This window comes from Rattus norvegicus, chromosome 15 (assembly GCF_036323735.1).
Source record: "Rattus norvegicus strain BN/NHsdMcwi chromosome 15, GRCr8, whole genome shotgun sequence".
Classification (NCBI taxonomy): Eukaryota; Metazoa; Chordata; class Mammalia; order Rodentia; family Muridae; genus Rattus; species Rattus norvegicus.
In genome coordinates, this window is record NC_086033.1 from 23,296,746 (window position 1) to 23,319,595 (window position 22,850).

At 43.4% G+C, this 22,850-nt stretch overlaps 1 protein-coding gene and 1 long non-coding RNA gene across 5 annotated transcripts in view; one reads left to right on the forward strand and one right to left on the reverse strand.

Annotated features, from left to right (window-relative positions):
• Atg14 (autophagy related 14) overlaps positions 1 to 10,072 on the reverse strand; it is a 31,361-nt gene extending 21,289 nt beyond the window's left edge. Inside the window, exon 1 of one of the 2 annotated variants that reach the window (NM_001107258.1) lies at positions 9,815 to 10,070. In NM_001107258.1, the coding sequence (NP_001100728.1) occupies positions 9,815 to 10,035 (221 nt within the window). In that variant the 5' untranslated portion in view covers positions 10,036 to 10,070. Of the gene's footprint in view, positions 1 to 9,814 lie in introns of both variants that reach the window. The other variant, XM_063274217.1, reaches the window with a different exon arrangement.
• Positions 10,073 to 10,195: 123 nt separating this feature from the next.
• LOC108352900 (uncharacterized) overlaps positions 10,196 to 22,850 on the forward strand; it is a 29,216-nt gene continuing 16,561 nt past the window's right edge. Inside the window, exons 1-3 of one of the 3 annotated variants that reach the window (XR_010057903.1) lie at positions 10,196 to 10,726; positions 13,647 to 13,866; positions 14,689 to 14,782. This is a non-coding gene — a long non-coding RNA (uncharacterized LOC108352900). The other 2 variants (XR_010057902.1, XR_001841303.3) reach the window with 2 other exon arrangements.

Consider the following 22,850-nt stretch of genomic DNA (forward strand, 5'->3'; position numbering starts at 1 on the left):
CCATGCCCGGCTTCTGTGATTTAACACTAGTTCTTTTTTTTTTTTTTAAAGGTCCCTGTATTATCTTTTTTAAGATTTTATTTTATTGTATGAGTACACTGTAGCAGCCTTCAGACACACCAGAAGAGGGAATCAGATCTCATTACAGATGGTTGTGAGCCACCATGTGGTTGCTGGGATTTGAACTCAGGACCTCAGGAAGAGCAGTCAGTGCTCTTAACCACTGAGCCATCTCTCCAGCCCCTTAACACTAGTTCTAACCACGTTGTTGAGAGTGCTTTTTAATAGAATATGAAACTGTAATCGTCCCCTCAGCATCACTTCAGTTGAAGCCTACAATTTCTTTTTTTTTTTAAAGATTTATTTATTATATATGAGTACACTGTAGCTGTCTTCATGCATACCAGAAGAGGGCATCAGATCTCATTACAGATGGTTGTGAGCCACCATGTGGTTGCTGGGATTTGAACTCAGGACCTCTGGAAGAGCAATCAGTGCTCTTAACCACTGAGCCATCTTTCCAGTCCAAAGCCTCCAATTTCTGATAAGAGTATTTTTTTATAATTTAGAAACCTCTTTGCCCCATAATTATTTAGAAGTGTCACCACTGTTTTCACATTTGTAGGCATTATAAGTAGTTTCTTATTACTCTTTTCTCTTTTGTTTGTTTGGTTTTAATATGCGATCTTACTACACAGTCCTGGCTGGCCTGGAACTGACCACCCAGATCCACCTGCCTCTGACTTCCAAGTGCTAGGATTAAGTCTTATTACTATTTCCTAATTTAATATTATTATGGTCCATGTATAGTATATTTATTTAAATAATATAAAATAGTATTTAATATTACAATCTATAGTATATCACAGAATACTCTATGAACTTTAAGGTCTATCTATATTTGTCCTATCTGTAAGTTCCACCTACACTTAAAAGAATATTTCTACAGTCATTTGGTACAATGTATATAATGCCAATGAGTTCAGAGTAGCTGACAATGTTGTGCATTTAGGATTTGTGAATGAAACAATTAGGAAATGAGCGCACAGTAGCTGCCATGGTGCGAGCCTCCTGAAATCCCAGCATAAGCAAAGCACATGGAACAGAGAGAGCTACTACCATTAAGGGGGATATCAATCCAGACAAATAGCTCTCTCTAAAATGCTTTCTTGGGTGACCCCCGCGAAAGGGTTGTTAAACTCCCTAAAGGGATTCCTACCCACAGTCTGAGAAGCACTGTCAAAATGGACAAGATAACATGATTTAATCATGACCGTATAGTGTAGCACTAAAAATATATAACATGGGTTGGGGATTTAGCTCAGTGGTAGAGCGCTTGGCCTAGCAAGCGCAAGGCCCTGGGTTCGGTCCCCAGCTCTGAAAAAAAGAAAAAGAAAAAAATATATATATAACATATACTAAACAACTAAGTAAAGGCAGCAACTTCACACACACACACACACACACACACACACACACACACACACACACACACTTGAAATAGACTTTGCAGCATAGCCCCATTGCTGCAGGTTTTTCTACTGGAAGCACTAGAGTGTCCAGTACTAATGATGCCAATTGCATTTTACGACTCAGAAATAAAGCCTACAGAGTCAGCAATGAATCAGGTGTTTACCACGTTTTGCAATACAGATCAAGCAGTTCTAAGAACTGCTGTACATTCTACAGACCTGTGCCCTCATGTTTCCCCTGCCTTGCATAGGACAGTAAGCTAGGTATGGTAGTGTATACCTGTAACCCTGTACTCAGGTGACTGAGGCAGAGGGATCCTGAGTTCCAGTCCAGTGTAGACTACAGAGCAGGATTTGGGGAGAGGAAGACTGAGTGAGACTGAAGTGATTTTATTGGCTTTGACCTCAACAGAGCAAATCAATCAATAGTAACTTACACTCAAACCTACAAGGTTCTCAAACTGGGCAGAAAGCTGCCGTGGAGGATAGAATCATGCTTTCATAAGCTATAACAATGAGGCAACATTCCCAGCACTGACAGAGCCAGGCAGATCTCTGCATTCCAGACCAGCCTGGTCTGCAGACTGAGTTCCAGGACAGTCTGGCTACACAGAGAAACCCTGTCTCCAAACAAACAGTACAATAAAATCCTTACAGATGACAGCAGGAATAGTAGACCAAATAAGGATAAACCCGAATACTTGCTGAGTTATGTTATCCTTCATGAAAGAGGAGGGGCGGCACTAGCAAAGCAGCAGGGTGGACAGGAAGGACCATGGCTGCAGGCCCTAGCTCTCTCCTACACCCATCCATTCCCCACCGCTCAAAGAAATGGATTGTTACACCACTTAGTTTCCAAGAAAGAAGTGAAAAGAAAAAGTTACCACATCAAAGAAATCTTAACAGTTTATCTTCTATGTTAAAATAGGGTGTGTGGAAGGTGGATCCCTATTTAACGCACTGTTTTGCAAGTTGGTTAATGGGCTTTGAGGCCATGTTCAAGCTCCACCCATTGTGAAGAGAGCCTTCTGGCTGCCTTTGGATCAAGATACAGAACTCTCAGCTTCTCTAGCACCATGTCAGCCCGCATGACGCCATGCTCCCACCACGATGCTACTGGACTGAACCTCTGAAACTGTAAGCCATCCCCAATGGAATGCTTGATGTTATGGGCTGCCTTGGCCATGGCGTTTCTTCACAGCAGTGAAACCCTGAGTCAGTGCCACAGATTATCTTGTATCCTTCCCCGCTGCAAGGTCTCAGAAGGAGAACGTTCTTCCTTCTCCATGCTGTCTGAAGGCCCTTCCAATCAACATTCCTTCCTTCTCTTTCCTTGCGGTTTCCCTGTTGACTGGTTGCTTCTGCCTCTTGACCTAGGGTTAGCTTTATTTAGCTCTTAAATTACGGTGTGTGCACGAGCTGAACCACCACTTGTTTAGTCAACAGAAAGCTCTAGGATCAAAGCTGAGCCATGGAGTTCACATCTCAGGGTTTACAATGTGACTAAATATCCTTACAACATCTACTTCTGCCTTCCTGGTGCTGAGATTAACAGTGTGGGCAACCACCCCTGGCTTAAATATGACTTTCTAGGGCTGGAGAGATGGCTCAGCCGGTAAGAGCACCGACTGCTCTTCCAGAGGTCCTGGGTTCAGTTCCTAGCAACCACATGGTGGCTCACAATCATCTGGGATCCATGTCCTCTTCTGGTTGTGTCAGGCAGCTGCAGTGTACACATATAAATAAATAAATCTTTAGAAAAAAAATGACTTTCTGAAGCCAAGTGTGGTAGGACATGCCTATATTCTCAGCCTCAGATAGTTATTACATCCCTCCTTAGTTACATTTTTAGAGTATATTCCTTTAAAAGAAATTACTCTTTTAAACTATTGTTTCTTTTTTTCTTTCTTTCTTTTAAAGATTTATTTTATGTATGTAAGTACACTGTAGCTGTCCTCAGACACACCAGAAGAGGGCATCAGATCCCATTACAGATGGTTGTGAGCCATCATGTGGTTGCTGGGAATTGAACTCAGGATTTTTGGAAGAGCAGCCAGTGCTCTTAACCGCTGAGCCATTTCTCCAGCCTTAAACTATTGTTTCTTAAACTCTTTTTTTTTTTTTTTTTTTTTTTTGGTTCTTTTTTTTGGAGCTGGGGACCGAACCCAGGGCCTTGCGCTTCCTATGTTTCTTAAACTCTTAATACCCACCTCTTCTCTCTCTCGCTCTCTGTCTCTGTCTCTCTCTCTCTCTCACACATACACACACACACACACACACACACACACACACACACACACAAATCTGGAAGACATTATTAAGTACAAAAACTTAAGATCTACAAAAATATGTCACATGGTCTCCCCTAGCATGAGGTAGAATTCTAAAAGACTATACCTCATCTACCACAAAAGCAGCTCTGCTGTGGGGCAATGAGACATAGAATGATGTCTCAGAGCAACATCTTCAATGTTCATATGCTGGGTTTATACTTTTTCCTTACCCCTTAAACCCAGCTCAATTTCCATTGTCCTGTATTTCTGCTTCTGGGTAAAAGATGCAACCGTGTATTTCTAAGCCACTGGTGAAGATTAAAAACTATCCCTAAAAAATGCTGAAGCCTCACCATAGCATATGGCCAGAAAATGGTCTTTCTTTCTCTCTACTGCACACTAAGGCAACCTTGGCTCTTAGCACAGCAGGTAGAGCCCCAGCTGTTCAGATCAACTTTCCACTCCCAGTCACCTACCTACCATGAAGTGATCAACAAGTGCTTCCCAGATCTGAGGAAAGAGATTACACAACCTGCCAGTTTTCTATTGTGTAACAGTGCTATTTTTATAGTTAGGTAAATACATAATCCAGAAAAATTGGGCTCCTGCTAAGACAGCATAAACATCCAGCAGTATAAGACGCAGAGAAGATTTTGCTGGAAGAACTGCTTCAGACCTCTGGAATGACAAACGGGAAACATGCTCCTCTCTGTTCCTTATGAACAGGTGAAGTTAAAGTTCAGATAAAAGAGAAGAACACAGGTGTTGCTTTAAACATGAGACAGGCAGCAATGAGACTGACTGTCCTGGACAATAAAAAAGAAATATTTCCATGTCTGTTGAACATAGCAAAGTATCTAAAAGTACTAAGGACACGTAGCTAGGTTTGATGGCTAAGCCTATAACCCAGAACGGCAGCACTTGGCAGGCTGAGATGGGAGGATTACCAAAATACAAGGCTAGCCTGGGCTATGTAGTTCCAGGTCATCCCCCTAAAACCAAAACAACATGCCATATTTCTTCCAAATGACCTAATTACTGACATTTACTGCCTCATTATCTAGTTCTCCCTGAACTGCCACCTCTTTAGTCTAAGTTAAAGCAGGCTGCGATGGTGCTATGAAGCTCCAGGCTTTATTTCCACGGAGATCCAATCAGTGAAAGGTTTTTATGAAGTAAAAGTAAAAGTAAAAGGAGTTGAAAGGCAAGCAGAGTACAGAATTATTTACAAACGAGACAGTAGCACAAGCAACCTTTGTTCTTGAGGTTTGACAGCTGCCAGAATCAGTTAAATTCTTGAGGGCAGGGCAGCCTTTCTCCTCAGCAATCTGACAGTACACATGATCCGTGTACTGACATCTAACTAGAGCTCTTAAAACATATCAGGCCAGTGGTCCTGGGCCTGAAGAGATCCTTTCATCCTACTAGACACTGGGTAATGTTCTGGAAACAAGAAAAGGCTGACGAACAGCTTCTGAAGGCATGCACAGTCCAGGAGAGGGCAGGATGAGTGAGGGGAGCGGGCCAGTGGACCACTGTGGCGGTCCTTTATGGTGTAAAGGACTGAGATGCTTGTTCTTCCTTTTCCTGCTTCGTTAGGAAATAAATCCACTGTAAGAGCATCCCTCTCCAGAGAACTCATCTTTTTTTATAAAAGATTTATTTATTTATTGCTGGGATTTGAACTCAGGACCTCTGGAAGAGCAGTCAGTGCTCTTAACCACTGAGCCCTCTCTCCAGCCCCACAACACTCAGAGTTAGCCACGACTTTCTATGTAAATAGGTTGTGCTTGTGAGTATGCAATGCTGGGGGAAGGGGTCAAAGGAAGGCTTTGCACATACCACATAAATATTCTACCACTAGCCACATCTCCGGGATTGTTTTAAAAGTAGTACCACCTTGGCCATGCTAATGTGCTACACCCTGCCACTGAGCTGATGATGTGACAGAACAAGAAGCTGTGCCTTCAGGAAGACATTTTGGAAGTTGGCATTTTACTCAAATAGTATTAACATGAAGGAGGCATTGTCCCACCACAAAATACACCAAGCGTTGTGACAGCAAACACGATGATGGCGTGAGAGTGAGCAGGCTACATCAGAAGGGACATTTACCTTTAAAGGTGAGCACTCTAGATGTCCACCAAGGGATAATAATGAAAACACATTGCATATACACAGTGGGATTTTATTTGGCCATAAATACAATGAAATTATCATGAAAATGAATGGAATGCAGTATTAAACGAGGTAACACTGGCTCACAAAGACTAATAGAACATATTCTCTCTCTTTCCCTTCCTCCCCCCCCCACCTCTCTCTCTCGTGGGGATGGTGGGTGGGGGAAGGATGACTTTGGGCTGAAACCAGAAAACTGAGCCCACAGGGTTGGAAGCAAAAGAGGCTTTAGTAGAGGGTGACAAAACTCGTGATATGATCTATGATTGTAGAAAGAATATTGATGGGGGCTGGAGAGATGGCTCAGCGGTTAAGAGCACCCGACTGCTCTTCCAGAGGTCATGAGTTCAATTCCCAGCAACCACATGGTGGCTCACAACCATCTGTAAAGAGATCCGATGCCCTCTTCTGGTGTATCTGAAGACAGCTACAGTGTACTTATATATAATAAATAAATAAATCTTTAAAAAAAAAAAAAAGAAAGAAAGAAAGAATATTGATACCAGAAAAGTTCAAGTGGAAGGGAGAGGGAATATGAGGAAGTGAAGAGAAGCAAAAAATAAGTAGACAAGAGATTAAATTTTATCATAATTGCATTGAAAACCAAGAGAAAGGTTTAAGCAATAGATTGACATGATCTTGCTTACTTTTCTAGAGGTGAAAATCAGGGGTGGTCACATATGCATATAAGACAGGATTGCATGTGACTACATAGACGGATGGTAAGTAGACAAATTAAAGATATTCTTTGGTGTTGGACTGAATTAAACAGGCTGCTAGTTTATGACTTAGAGAAAAAAGTAAAGTTCAAGAAAACTCACAGCTTTTTGGCTTTAGTAACCAGTGGATTGTAAGAGTCGATATAGAAGTTGTCTAAGGGCTAGCCAGTGGTTTCTCACACCTTTAATCCCGGCAACCCAGACGCAAAGGCAGATCTGAATTTGAGGCCAGTCTGGTCTACAGATCGGGTTTCAGGTTTAAGAACAGTTAGTTCTACACAGAGAAACCCTGTTTCAAAAAACAACCAAAAAAGTGGTCTTAGGAAGACTGAAAAACTGAATTCTTTAATCTGCTATATGATACAACAGTTTACAAAATAATATCTTGCCCTCAGAGTCTACACCTGAGGGGATCAGACAATCAATAAGTTATTAAATGGTGAAAAGACAATAAAAAAGCATGTTAGGAATAAGAGCATTAAAGGGTTCAGAGAATCTTTAATATATAAGCAGAGTTCTGAAGGAAGAGTAGGCAGCCATGAAGATTACTACAAGAGTTCTTAGCAGTCTGTAACTTCAAAGACTCTGAGGCAGGAATGCTCTTGGGACTGACAGGGAAGCCAGGAAACCATTTTCTCCCTTAATAAATACGGAAGAAAAAGAACAAGAGATTAGGTCAGAGGACTTTGCAAGACTATGGCTCAAGATTGCAGCTTTTGCCAGGTGGTGGTGGCAGCACATAAAATTACTCCCAGCACTCAGGAGGCAGAGGCAGGTGATCTCAGTAAGTTTAAGACTTGCCTAGAGATGGCTCAGCGGTTAAGAGCACTGACTGCCCTTCCAGAGGTCCTGAGTTCAATTCCCAGCAACCACATGGTGGCTCACAGCCATCTGTAATGGGATCTGATGCCCTCTTCTGGTGTGTCTGAAGACAGCTACAGTGTACTTATATATAATAAATAAATAAATAAATAAATAAATCTTTTTAAAGAGTAGGATGCAAAAAATTTAAAAAAAAAAAAAAAGGACCTGCCTAGTCTCCAGGGTGACTTTCAGGACAGTCTGAGTTACACAGACAAACTCAGTCTTGAAAAGTCAAGGCTGGGTGTGATGGTGCACATCTTCATCACAGATCGATCTCTGAGATCCAGGCCAGAATGGTCTACAGAGTTCCAGGACAGCCAGAAATGTTACACAGAGAAACCCTGTCTCAAAACAAACAAGTAAAAACAAAACAAAACAAAAACCAAGACTGTAGCTTTCACTTTGAGTAAAACAAAACCATGAGAAAGTATGAACAGAAGAATGGAGTGGCATTACTCCTGTAATATGTTAATTACACTAACAAGAAGGGTAGAGGAAGCAATAATCCTCTGTGGATTAGACTGTATAATAATGAAAGGATCAGATTTAGGCTAAACTTTGAAGAGAAAGAATTTGTTGATGACATTAGATGTGGTGGCTTACTGAGGAGCGGAAGGGGTTTTTTAAGTCTGAGTAAAAGGAGGGTGGGCTGGAGAGATGGCTCAGTGGCTAAGAGAACTGACTGCTCTTCCAGAGGTCCTGAGTTCAATTCCCAGCAACCACATGGTGGCTCATAACCATCTGTAATGGGATCCAATGTCCTCTTCTGGAGTGTGTGGGAACAGCAAGAGTGTACTCACATCCACGAAATAAATCTTTTTTTAAAAAGGAGGGTATTGAAATTTACTGTATTGAGATTATGTGAAAAACACATTTATTAATATAAAACTAGGAGTTCAGGTTGTCATGTTAAAACAGTGATTACTACCACAAATGGGAGGCAAAAAGAGAAGTCAAATACAGATACTGGCTAGCACACTTGTCTGGGTTGGATGTTCAAGACTGGCCGTCTTCACCATCTAGATGGTATTACAATTGCAAGAATAAATCTAGGAAAATGTAGATGTCAAATACTTCATTAGGCTCAACAATGAGACATTCCCATCTCCTATCTGGTTTTCTTAAAATAAAACTGGTCTAATTTTTTTAGAGCTATAATGTACTAAGATCGTCAAGCTGATCCAAAAAACAGCAATTAACTGAAAAAGACGATGTTACTCCAAAATTTTCAGAAGAAAAAGAACTGAGCCGCATTCATGCTCACAGGAATGATGGGAATTAAAACACTGCAAAATTTATATTTACAAAATTTACATCTACAAAATTTACAGTTTGCAGTTAAATGCACAGGTATATGGATCCAGGATGTCTTGGTTTTAAACTTTTGGGACCTTGGGACAAGGCACTTCCTTTATATACAAGTCTCCCGAGTAATTAGCCGACAATAACTTGCATGGCTGTTATAAAACAATAAATGCTTCAACTTTAAGACTAAAAAAAATTTTTTTTCTGTCTTAGCCGGGTTTATCCCAGTGCTCGGGAAGCAGAGCCCAGAGAATCTCTCCGAGTTCCAAGCCAGCCTGATCTATATAGTGAGTTCCAGGATACCCAGGGAGCTACAAGTGAGACACAGTCTCAAACAACAAACCAAAGTTACCTGTCTTATCATTGAAACTACATTGTTGAAACAAAAGTAAGGAGATAAAGACTCTTCGGCTAAGCATTGATTTTTTTTTTAATTAACTTAACTCAAAAGAAAGCTGAAATCTTTTTCTAAACGCAGTTCTTTTAACGAAGGACTTTGCAACTCAAAAAATAGTCCAAAGTGACACAAAATCATCTTTGGGGTTTCAGAAGGAAGCCAACCTCCTAGTCCTCGTCCACACAGAGCTGTATCCACCTGTGACAACAGACAAGTAGGGCTCAATCCATCCTAACCAATTTAGTTCTCTGCGGATTCCTTCTATAAAATGTATTTATGTCTGAAGACAGGAAAAGGCAGAACTAAGCTTCTGAATGAGAGAACTAGGACTTCTCTACACAGACGTCTCCAAAAGGACTGTATTTCCTTTTCCCCAGTACCCAAGAGGACCATAGAGAAACTATCAGGTTGGTGATGGGGAACAGCAATCTACGTTCACTTGGCACCGACCCCCACCCCACCACTGCCGGCGCAGAGCTGCACATTCTCTCTTCCACACTCGCCGGGCTCCTGGGCCCGGACTAGGCTGTCCAGACTCCAGCTTCTGGTGGCTGGGCCAGAGGAAACAGAGAAGCAGAAACAATAGGGCCGTGGCGGCCGCCGTACCTCTCCCGGTCGCGGCCGTCGAAATAGACGAAATCACCGCTCTGGACGCACTTAGCGCAAGTCAACCGCCGGCGAGTGGTGTTGCACAGAGGACACCGCTCAACAGCCACGTAAAGGCCCTCGGCGTCGTCCACCGAGTCCACCAGGTCCGGTGCTAGAGCCCGCGGCCCAAAGCCAGGAGCCTCGGGCGTCCAAGAACCCTTCCCACTGGGAGACGCCATGATGATCTGAGCTCAGGGCCAGTCACGTGGGATTTTGTTTTCATCCAGGTGCATCCTGGGCTCGGAGGCGGGGCCTGAAGGCGGGGGCGGGAGAGGGAGAGGGGGCGGTCCAGGGGTTGGGGGCGGGGCTCAGAGGCCAATGCTTTAAGGTTGAGGGAGCTCTTGGTTCTCCTTCCTGCACTCCGTGGAGGCTGCGCAGTTTTGCCCTCGGAGTGGCGCTAAGCAAAGCCTCCATGTTTTGGAAAATATGAATAAGTGCCCCAAGCATTCTCTGCGAAACGTGTGGGAACAGAACAAGGGAATTCATTTCATTCATTAAAGTTACTATTAGGTTTTTGGCTAAAGCTGCAAGGAGCAAGGTTAGGAGAGAGTTGAATCTCAGAACTAACTGAAGTTTGACTCACCTTCCTCCTTAAAAGCTGTGGGATTTGAAGAAAATCCTTTAACGCCTCTGCCTGACTTTGTCTTGATTCGAGGATATAATTGCTGTTCCTCCATAACCCTGGAGGGTTGAGCAAAAAACTCCATTGCAGCCTAACACTTTCCGCATCAGGAAAAAACAAACTGAAGGTATAAATCCAAGATGCATGTTTTTGAAATCAGGTTTTGATGGATAATGCCTTCTACGTAGCCTCCATTTTCCTCGAGTTCCAATCCTCCTGTGGCAGCCTTGAGAGCTAACCGATTACAGGTATGTAACCACAGAAATCTGGCTGGAAGGACAGCGGGAAAGCTGAATTCTAGTGGCTTTTGTCCTACCCTCTGGACCATTTAGACTCACTAGTTAGGATTTCCTCTTAAGCTTCTTCAGGAAGAGGAGGTTTATATCAGATTTTTTTGATATGCCTGAAAACCACAGAAGGGAACTGAAGTGAGACTGCAGGTCCAGTTGAACCAATGATTCTCAAGGATGGCTACAGCAGGGTGTTTGTGCACTGATCAAAGCTCTGAACTCTTTGTCCCCCAAGTCACACTCCCAGCACACAGAGCTGCCTCTTGGGTACCAACTGATGTTTCCACCTTGGGACTGAAGTCTGTCTTTGAAAGGCCAGGTTCAGTAGCCATGTAGGGCCTAGAACCTGTCAACCTTCCTGTGCCTGTCATCAAATGCTGGTGACTACAACCTGGCTAGATCTTTGCTCCTTCTCCAAGATCTGTTTGAATACAATTGGGATTTAAAAAGTGATAAAACAAGACAAAAAACAAACAAACAAACCCATCAAACTCCCTGTATGACTTTTCCAAACAGTTTTCCCTAAACTTAAATGGTTTCCAAAAGTTTAAAATTTTTAAATAAACAATTTTATGTGATCATTTCAAGATGGCCACATAAAATTTTATATTTTAAGGTTTGGGATTGTGAGGGCTATTCCTGGTTATCAACTCAACTCTATCTGGAATGAACTACAATCCAGAAATGGAGGGCACAGCTGAGATCCAGATCTTGAGGCAGAGTGGCCATGAAAAGCTTAGGCCTAGGCTTGATATTACAGATAGTCTCCAGACATGCAGCTTTAATCCCAGGAGACAGGGGCAAGCAGAGCTCTGAGTTCAAGGCCAGCCTGGGACAAAGCAAGTTCCATGAAAAGCTGAGATCCAGGCATAGTGGTTCGCAACTTTAATCTGGATCATACCTTCTGCTGGGCCTACAGAAGGACAATGGAAGAAACACCCAGTCTCGTGGGACTGAGCAACTACGAGACTCTTGGACTTTCCATTCACAGCTGGCCATTGTTGGGTTAGTTGGGCAGTAGCCTGTAAGTCATTCCAATAAATTTCCTAAATATGTAGAGACATTCTCTAAGTTCTGTGACTTGAGAGAACCCTGAGTAAACAGGGATATCTCATTGGCTTTCCCAAGGCAACCTTCATAGTGTTTGTTACTACAGGCTTGTGAAGCTATCTCTTCCATACTTCAGAGGGCAAAATATTATACATGAATTTCTACTGATAGCTTACTACTGATAGTATCCAGATACGCAGTTACTTGAAATTTCAATGTATTGCTGTCTTCAGAGAATTAATGCATTACATGTTTACAAAAAAAATCCATTTAATGCCTCAATCTAGCAAAGCCTGAAATATTCCAGATTCTGAAATAAGTTCATTTTTCTACATTTCTTAAGTTTAAATAACACCTGAGTCATTTTAAGGAAGAACTTTTTTTTTTATTTCCATTTCTCAAGCATGATTCTTCACACAGAACCACACAGGTGCACTTTGGGCTACATAACAACCTCTGCTTCAAAAACATACAAACAAAAAACAAAACACCCCTCAATCCACCATCTTGTTAGCATAATAGAGGAAAATAACAGAGCTGCTGACCAGTGGCAAACATGGGAGACTACTACAGTAAGTGTAGAAAAAGCCAGCTCTTTCTCCACTGTGCACTGTGGAGCCCAGTGACATATACTCAGGCTTTCTTAAAACCTTTTGGAATAGGATACATGTTTCCAAATGCTACCTAGATCTCAGAAAAATCTTTGGAACCTATAAAGAAATCCAAGTGCCAAGTATATATAATCGGGTTTTTTTTTTTTTTTTTTTGGGTGGGGGTGTGTTTCTTTAGTTGTTTTTGGTTTTAGTTGTTTGTTTTTCCTAAGACAAGGTTTCTTTGTGTAGCCCTGGCTGTCCTAGAACTCACTTTGTAGACTAGGCTGGCCTTAAACTGACAAAGTTCAGACTTCCTCTGCCTCCCAAGTGGTGGGATTAAAGGTGTGCTCCACCACACCCACCTATAATCTTTTTTTTTTTTTTTTTTTTTTTGGAGCTGGGGGACCAAACCCAGGGCCCTGTGCTTGCTAGGCAAGCACTCTACCACTGAGCTAAATCCCCAACCCCCCAGCTATAATCTGTTTTTTTTTTTTTGGTTCTTTTTTTCGGAGCTGGGGACCGAACCCAGGGCCTTCCGCTTCCTAGGTAAGTGCTCTACCACTGAGCTAAATCCCCAGCCCCCCAGCTATAATCTTAAACGCAATCTTAAACAGACTAGAGTCATTTGTGTCTGCCTCCCAGTGCTGGGATTCCAAGGATGTGGTACTATTACTATGTCCAGTTTTCTTTCTTTCTTTTTTTTTTTAATTAACTTGAGTATTTCTTATTTACATTTCGAGTGTTATTCCCTTTCCTGGTTTACGGGCCAACATCCCCCAATCCCTCCCCCTCTCCTTCTTTATGGGTGTTCCCCTCCCCATCCTCCCCCCATTGCCGCCCTCCCCCAACAATCACGTTCACTGGGGGTTCAGTCTTAGCAGGACCCAGGGCTTCCCCTTCCACTGGTGATCTTACTAGGCTGTTCATTGCTACCTATGAGGTTAGAGTCCAGGGTCAGTCCATGTATAGTCTTTGGGTAGTGGCTTAGTCCCTGGAAGCTCTGGTTGCTTGGCATTGTTGTACATATGGGGTCTCGAGCCCCTTCAAGCTCTTCCAGTTCTTTCTCTGATTCCTTCAACGGGGGTCCTGTTCTCAGTTCAGTGCTTTGCTGCTGGCATTCGCCTCTGTATTCTGGCTGTGTCTCTCAGGAGAGATCTACATCCGTATGCCCAGATTTTCTGATTATCTCTATGACATCTCTTTAGCCGTCCCCCAAAAGGAGCATTTCTTTCCAGGAAAGAAGACAATTGAGGGGACACACTATAGCCACCGTCTCCCAGAATGCACACCCTACAGCAGAAGTTGCTTTAGTATTTCCAGCCTGTAAATACTGCCTTCAGTCATACAGGGCCCTGCAGAAAAATGGATGGAATGTTCTTCCAGTGAGTGACACAGCATGACCTAAGAGTGAAGTCATCGGCACTGGTGAACACTTAGCCATCAGCAAAAGGAACTGTAAGAGGAACATCTTGCCCTGGGGTTTGCTTTGGTGTGCGTGGTTGTACCCCCCTACCCCATGGCCTTTTTGGGTGTCTGCTCAGGGTCATCTCCCCTTGAAGTGAGAGTACCCCGACGTGTCAGAATTAAACTCCTCTTGCTTTTACATCAATCACTGTCTCCATGAGTCTCATTCAAGAGGTCCTGGAAGAGGTTCAATTCAGACCTCACAGTACCAGGGATCAGACCTAGGGCCTTTTACATTCTGAGCAAAGCCTTTCCCCCTGAGCTGTGCCCTAACCCTCACCCAACACTTGCCCTTGAACCATAGCAAAGGAAAACTTGGATTCCAATTAACAATCAATAATGAAATGCCCTGCCTTACAGCCCCAGCCCCAAATGAGTGACTCTTGCTTTTAAAGGAAGCTTTTTCTGTGCACTGTAATAACTGACCCATTGTGACACACATCACTCCCTAGCCACTGAGGGGGCAACTGTGGCCTGGCACACCAGATAAAGGACTGGCTTTGAAATTGAGTAAGAGCCCAAATGCCAGATCTACAAGTAACTTTGAGATCGCAGACATTTCACCTCCCAGTTTCCGCTTCCTTACCAGAAGGACAGCAGCCCTTCTCATACAGTAGTGACAGAGGTATGTGCACTTACATTGGTGGGAAGGCCTTTGAAAGCCATAATGTTTTACAAACCCCAGGCCACTCAACTGTCCTTGAAGAGCATATAGCAGGATTAGGGACTGAGTAGTCAGCCCAAGTGCACGTGGCTCATCTCCTGGTTCAGTGAGAGCTTGTGCAATTCAATGCCTTTATCTGTCTTCTCCAGGGCTTGATGATCTCCAGATGGGCAGCTGCATCCTAACAGGACATTCATCTGACGGCTCCCCAAAGGAGGAACCAGTCATTTGGACACTAGATTTGTGAGTTCATCATTATGTCTTAGTCTTAGTCGGCTAACACACCGACCAGCAATATAATGATTTGAACCAGTCAAAACAAGGATTTGGTGTTTTAGGGTATGTGTGTGGGAGGCAAGGTATTTGAGATCAGATCTCTATATATAACCCTGATGTCCTGTAACTATGTAAAACCAGGCTACCTCTTACTCAGAGGTAGCCTCCCAAGTACCAGGATTAAAGGTGAATACTACTACACCTATCCTTCTGTGTAATTTTTCAAATGCTGCTGGATATCTGGGTGAAAAATGTTTATATATATTGTTGGAAGGAAGACTTGATATAGGAGAATATATTATAGATTCTGTTTAAAGAATTTGGCAGATTATGCCAAAACTTTGAAAACAGCCATATCCTTTAAAGTTTCACTTTTGAGCATTTGCACTGACAATGCTCCACAAATAAAAATAGTCAAATGTTTGTCTCACTGATAGGCAGCAAACACAAAGGAACACAGAAGCATCTGACAATGGGAGGATAAATTTTATTCAGTAGCCTGTTAGAATGAGAGTCAGGGAATGCAGGGCAGCTGGCAAAGGCAATGTGCTGTTTGTCAACTTGTGACTCAAGAATGATTTCATGTTTCCTCCCCTGGAACAGAGTCAGCAGGGCATAGTCTCCATGAGTGTGCATGGTTGGGTGTGGGTGTAAAGCTTGTTTGTATAATAATGTGCATATTTTCATGTTCCTCCTTCAGGGAACATTCTCCCTGATAACGTTAATGACTCCATGATAATTAGAAACAGCATTAGTCCAGGAGTTGAGGGTGTGTCTTATTTCTCAGCAAAATTGTAAATGCTGAGACCTTCAGGACAGCCCTAAAGGCTGTGGGAAAGAACTCTAAAAACATGAGTTCAAAAATATATAATTTATCAACTATGCAAAATATAAGGATACAATATGCATTGTATAAGGTATATCACAGATCTAAAAGAACAGAGGCAGCTGTACTGTGAGACAGCTTGTCAGAAAGATAGTAAGGAAGGAGATAAGAAATTTAGGAAGTGGTATTACAGGGCAAGATCCCACCCAGCTAAGTTGGTTGTTGCTGTTTACAGATTCCCGAGTTCAAGGTCAGCCTAGGAAGACAGAGGAAGTTTAGTTTCAGGTGCAGGCATAGAAGGAATGGTAAAAGTCAGGGTGGGGTCCCACCCAGCCTGTTTATTGTCTGTGCTTTAAAAAGGCAGGCAAATCTCTGAATTCACTTTCAGGTAGCTGGGGTGGGAGGCAGTGAGTAGGATGTAAAGTGAATAAATAAAAGATGTTTTAAAATGTGCTTGCTGTCTCTTTCTGAGAATCAAGGGGATGGGTCTGGGTGTGCTGATTCGTGGGACAAGCAAAAGGGAACCTGGGGTAAAGACTGAATTGATATGTAAATGAAAGACCCAGCTTTTGGTCTGCAAAACGTGAGCTATCCAGAGAGTTTTTTAGACTAGCAAGAGAAAGCTGTCCGGAGAACTTAGCTTGTAACCCACAATTTGACCTCAAGTCATTCGTTTCTCCACTTCCAAACAGCCTCTAAGCCAAGACTAGTCCTTGGCATGTATCTTTAAGTAATTGGGAGAAAATGAGAGTACTAGTATATGACTTGTTTAAATCATAGTCACATAATTCACAGTCCAAAGCCCATTCCTCCGTATAATATCTGTTCCAGCAGAGACCATTGGGACCAGAAAACCCTAACTGTTTGGCCCTCTACAGATAATGTTTACCAACCCCTGCCTTTAAAAGCCTCCCTAAAGATTTATTAAAAGCCTCCCTAAAGAGTTTGAATCAGTAATTCCAGCTGTACATGTGATAATGGTTGATTTAAAACAGGATGGCAAAAGGAACATATACATCAGATACCATTTAGAAAGCTTGTTTTGAGGAATAGGGATTGTCTTAGTTATTGTTCTATTGCTCTGAAGAGACACCCTGACCACGGCAACTCTTATAAAGGAAAACATTTAATTGGAGCGTTAGTTTGTTATCATCAGGACCGGAAGCATGGCAGCATGCAGGCAGACGTGGTGATGGAGAAGGGGCAGAGAGAGTGTTTCCTCTGTGCTTCCAAGACCGGCTCAGCTCGTGGTATGCACATCCCAAACTGGCCTTGAGCCAGTGGTCTTCCTCCCTCAGCTTCCTGAGGATTTCAGGCAGAGGCCACCATCCCCAGCTTCAGTTAACTTTGTGTTGGTTTTCCCAGGTGTGAGCCACCATAGATTGTTAGAAACTGAGAGTACTTGGACATCAGATTTAGCGTGAGGGCCTCGTTAAAAGTTCTCCACATCTCAATAAAAAATTTGTCAGTAACAGCCTAGAAACAAGTTTTCTGATTTTTGCAAGTTCCCAACAATAAGCGTGTTGTGGTTTGCACTGGAGTTGTCTGTATTTTGATGCTAATTCCACTGCCCCAGGACGGCTCCTACTCAAATACTCAGGACTCACGTGACTTCACCAGAACCTTCTCCCCATTTAATTTGTAAAATACAAGTGAGTGCAGGTACGGGATAGAAGGAGGCCTGTCATTGGATGAGAAGGAAGGATGGGACTGGGACGGAAAGGAGGGCAGAGGGAAGGTGGAGAAGCTGCTGTGGAGAGAGAACATGGAGGCTGATGTTAAAATTCTATACTGTACCTTTACAGGTTGTTATGAATGTTCTTAAGGGATGGATGTGTACAGGGCTTTGTATGTTTAGGTGGGCAATTATATCTTATCTATGGATCAGAGGTTATTGTGCTGTGTGTTCTTTCATGTGCAGAGTTAAGTGTAAGGGAGTGCTGGGGCAGCTGGTCTGGGCGGCCATGGAGTTGGGATGTGTGTTTCTGGCATGGAAACCTGCCTTGGGAACTAGATAGGTAGAGAGATTGCTGACGGCTCAGAGAGAGAGGCCTTCGGCAGTGTGATATGGGATGGAGCAGAGCGGGTGAGAGGCTTTTTGCTAAGATTAAGATATCTACCAGATATCTTGGGGGCACCGCAGTGTTGGATCTAGTGGGGACAAAAGATACCTTTTTACTTTTTATATTTTTACAACAACACAAGCACATTTTGTGTGCATTTATACATTGCTAATCATTATTAATCAAGAGAACCTGAAAGAAATTAAAGACCATGGCTACTTGTCTTTGGGTGGCTGCTGTGCTAGGATCCAGGCTATACTATCCCAAGTGTGTAAAAGGCAGAATTTGTCTCTTTACATAGTAATTTCACTCAGACGTACTAGGGAACATGTGTTGGATCTCTATGGAGCAAAGGACAGGGCTTGAGAATTGTGCTGCATGTTCCATCCCAGAGAAGAGCACAGAGCACTAGAACTGGGTGGAGAGTCTCCAAGGAGATAAGCATAGATTAAGAAATGAGTGGTTCTCGAAGCAGTGGCTCATGGAGAACAGAAAGCAGGAAAACAAGGCTGTAGTTGTAGCCAGCCTTTGCTACTTGGGGGTTCTTCTTTTTTCCACCCTTTATTCCCCCATTTTCACTCCCTAACACTAGATAGGAAAGAAGAAGAGAAGAGGGAATGAGGGAGGGAGGAAGAGAGAGAGAGAGAGAGAGAGAGAGAGAGAGAGAGAGAGCAGCCCCTTCAAATATTTCTCCCAACTGTTCCTCACTCAGTTCCCCAACAGTCTGACTACACCGTCCCTTCTCCCTGTTTTCCCAGTACTAGCAGCTCCAAACTACAACAACTGTGGTAGCCTATCTGCTCAACTGTCTCCTAGCAATATCTTCTCCACCAACTGCCTTCTCCTCTCTACTAGCCCAATTCCGTACCAACTGCTTTCTCCTCTTCTCTCACTCTGTTAGCCCAATTCACTTTCTCTGCCTCAGCTTTCCTTTTATATCCTATCCTGTTCCCAGAAATCCTTAAAGGACCAGTTTACTAGCTACTGGGAATCCTTTAAAGGGCAAGGCTCACAAGATAAATCACACTACAGTGGTGTTCTAGGATATACACAAACCTTCACACTTAGAAGTTGAACCAAACCACACTCTGAGCTCCTGCAGTTCTGCAACCAATAAAACGGTAGCAGCTCTTGTTAGAACCAGAAAGGCTACCATAGCAAGGAGTGACTCTTCCGAAAGGCATGGAGCTCAACTTCCAAAACCTTGCTTCAAGAGTGACAAGCACAATGAATTCCTGATTAGAGACGTATTGCTTACTCTGTGTCTCTGTAAACAAAGGAGGGTGAAGGAGAGAAAGGGAGAGGAACAGAGACCATTCAGTAGAGACTATCAAAAAACACGCAGTGGTTTCTTGGACAGTTCAACCTTGAGTCATCTTCCAGCCTCACACCCCCGCCTCACCTTTGACCCCTGACCTCTCCACCACTGACCTCTCTACATCCACAGTAACGCAAAGTACCCTCCCTGTTCAGAGTTCCGAGCACAGAGTAGTCCTTGCTCTGTAGCCATGACTGTAGTTCATGACTACCATTGACAGATTGCCTTTATTTCAGTCAGTGAAATCCACATGGGTAAGGGACTAAGGCTGTAGTCACCCTAACATCTACTACACAGTACTCATCTGGATTTTAGTCCCTGAACTTCAGTTGGTTGACAAGTATTTATTATCAGCATGGTTTTGAATTAAAAAGTGAAGGGCAACTGCTCCTAGTAATCTATAAAGATTGTGACATAGACTGGTAGAGAAGGTAGCAAGGAAGAGGCTGGGATGATGATGTAAAGCACTTGCCTAAGGTGTGAGGCCCTGGGTCCATCTCCCAAGACACAACTGCCTGTTTATTGTGGTTGGAATATGCTTGGCCCAGGAAGTGGCACTATTAGGAGGTGTGGCCTTGTTGGAGGAGGTGGGTCACTGTGGGCATCGGCTTTGGGACCCTCCTCCTAGCTGCCTAAAAGTCCTCTCCTGGCAGCAGTCTAATCAAGATGTAGAACCCTCAGCTCCTCCTGCACCATGCCTGCCTGGATGCTGCCGTGCTTCCTGCCTTGATGATAATGGCCTGAACCTCTGAACCTGTAAGCCAGCCCCAATTAAATGTTGTCCCTTATAAGAGTTGCCTTGGTCTTGGTGTCTCTTCACAGCCGTGGAAACCCTAAGACACTTACAAACCTAGCACTCAGGAGCTGAGACAAGAGGACTGCTGTATTTAAGACCAGCCCGAGTTACATAGCCAGACCTGATTTCAGACCTAAGCAAAGCAAGAGTGCACCTTCATTAGTGTTGAAATGCAAATTTTAGGTCCTAAATTAAGTGATCCTAAATTTGAGGCTTTAACATAAGACATGCTTGCTCTGATCATGTATAATGTATGGGCAACATGTTTCCCACAAGACATTTAAAGAGTTGAAAAGAAGCCTCTTTCTCTGCTGAGAACAGAATCCTTACATGCCCCAATGTGACGAGTACACACTAGAATGGAAATCTGTATCTTGGGGAAGAAGCCCTGTCAGAGAGCATCTGAGGGATGCCAGGATGAGACAGAAACAATCCCTTGAGCACAAAGTACAGCTTCGAGCCAGAAACACAAAGATGGCTGAGTTAATAAAACAGGCCAACCAGGACCACAAGATTGGTGTGGGCCACTTCAAGAAGAGTTCGAGGGTAGCTGACTCTGACCTGGCTTTCTGTCAGTTTTGTTTTTCAGAGGGTTAAAATGGTGACCAGTGGCCTTTACTGTCAACCCTAATACCTTGGCATGTTGGTGAGAAAGGAAGGGAAAGGAGGATACAGAATTGCACACAACTCGTTGAGCCTCAAGTTGTCTGAAAGGAGAGCCGGAAGGAGTCTAAGGCAGCCATGCCTTGTGGAGCTTAGGGTGCTCTGAGAAGGGAGGCTGGGGGCCTATGGCTTGAGAATCTGAAAGATAAGAAGGCTGTGTTCACATATTTTAAAATGGAAGGAGTACAGGAGAGATGTGCAGGAGCATGCTGGAGAATGCTCAGCAGTTAAGAGTACCTGCCATTGGATCCAGGTTCAATTCCCAGCATGCACATGGCAGCTTGCAATGGTTTGTAATTCCAGCTCCAGGGGATCTGGCACCCTCAAACAGACATACGTGTTGAAAGACCCCCGGAGTGGGGAGACCCTCACTCAAGTCTCGGGATGATGCAACCCCCCAAGAACTCACACAAGACTGTACTTGTTGTAATCACATGAAGTTTATCGATAGCAACCAGTGCACTGGCGTCGAGACTTGTATCCCACGCAGGGGCAGTGGAGTTCGACCCCAAGAGGCTGGGAGAAGAGGTATTTAAAGGAAGAAACCACAACCCGAGGGGGCAGGGATGGCGTCATAGAATAACAGTGAAAAATCACAAGGAAGAACTCTGTCCCCCAAGATTGTTTCCTAGGAGAAGCTGTCTCCTACTTCTCAGATTGTTTAACTTCATGGTCCGCTAGTTCCTAGGAGAAGTTGTTTCCTGCTTCTCAAGATTGTTCTCTAAGATTTATGGTCAGCGGGGCTGGAGAGATGGCTCAGCGGTTAAGAGCACTGACTGCTCTTCCAGAGGTCCTGAGTTCAAATCCCAGCAAATGCATGGTGGCTCACAACCATCTGTAATGAGATCTGATGCCCTCTTCTGGTGTGTCTGAAGACAGCTACAGTGTACTCATAATAAATAAATAAATCTTTAAAAAAAAGATTTATGGTCAGCTAGTTTCTGGGAGAAAGCTGTTGAGCTGGCCAATGTAATTATCCATTCTATAGCCCTAGGAGAGGCTTTTTGGAACATACAATTCTGGGGCCTAACCTGTTTGTTTGTTTGTTTGTTTGTTTTTGCTCTAAACTTTGTGTCTAGGGGGGCAACTTTAAAACTTTTATCTTTCATTCCCCACTTCTTCTCATGGCTAGTTCTAATCTTAGAACTAAATTTTTGTATCTTTATAATATTGTTTTTTTTTTAACCTTGTAAAACATGATATTGTTGACATAACATCAAAATCTGAACAGTACTCATCTTTTTCTAATGAAGGTAACTAGCTTATTTAACACACAGGGACCTATAATCGGAAACAGAAGCAAAATTAAGAAGGGTCCCATAAGGGAAGATATCAGGGTAGTCATCCAAGGAGATCTACTAAACCAGCTCTCGAACCATCTCTGATGTGTAAGTCTAGGGAGCTTTTTGAAGATCTGAGTGTCCCTCTAGGTCCCAGCTCTCAGCCCCAACAGCTAGTACGAGGCTGGTGAGGGCTGAGACTTGATGGCTGTCAGGGTGGTCAGCAGCACCAGGTACGGTCCTTTCCAGCGAGGCCCGAGTGTCTGGGCTCCGTGTCATTGTATGTATCTGCAGTCTCTGACCTGGAGCTGATGAGATGTCTCGGGGGTCCCCAGGGCATAGGCTGCTGCCAGCTGTGAGCAGATTTCTTTCTGTATCACCTGTAGGTCTTTTAGCCTGGCATACAAATCATTATTACTATGACATGTTGGCTCAGTAACATCATCTAATATAGTCAGAGGAGCTGAGGCCCCATATAAGATCTCAAAGGGGGTTAGGCTGAATCTAGAAGGGAGATTTCTTGCTCTGAAGAGAGCAAGAGGGAAGGAGTATCACCCAGTCTGCACCAGTCTCCATGGTTAATTTGGTCAGGGTCACTTTTAGAGCTTTATCTATTTATTTTATCTGTCTTGAACTTTGAGGTCTGTAGATATAATGTAATTTTTAATCGACCTCTAAATACTTGGCCACACCCTGGCTTACCTTGGCAATGAAAGTAGGGCCTTTGTCTGACCAGATTACCTTGGGCATTCCAAATCAGGGGAAGATTTCTTCCAGTATCTTCTGGATGACTAGGCCATCTCTTGTTTGGTGAGGAAAGCTTTTATCTATTCCTGGAAAGGTATCTACAAACACTAGGAGATAAGCAATTTGGGCCTTTTCTTCTGTTGTACATTCTAAGTGAGGCCATCCCTTAGTCCAATCCCAGTTCCCAGTGCCTGTCTCTTGTAGGCCTGTAACCAGGATAGGCTCCTGCATAGTCATTCCCTGAGCCACTTTATCTGTTTTGTTACTGTCCCATGTCACTGAATCTCTTCCTTCCTGATGTCCTGGGCAATGAATAATACTCACAGTTGTTGGCTTCATCAG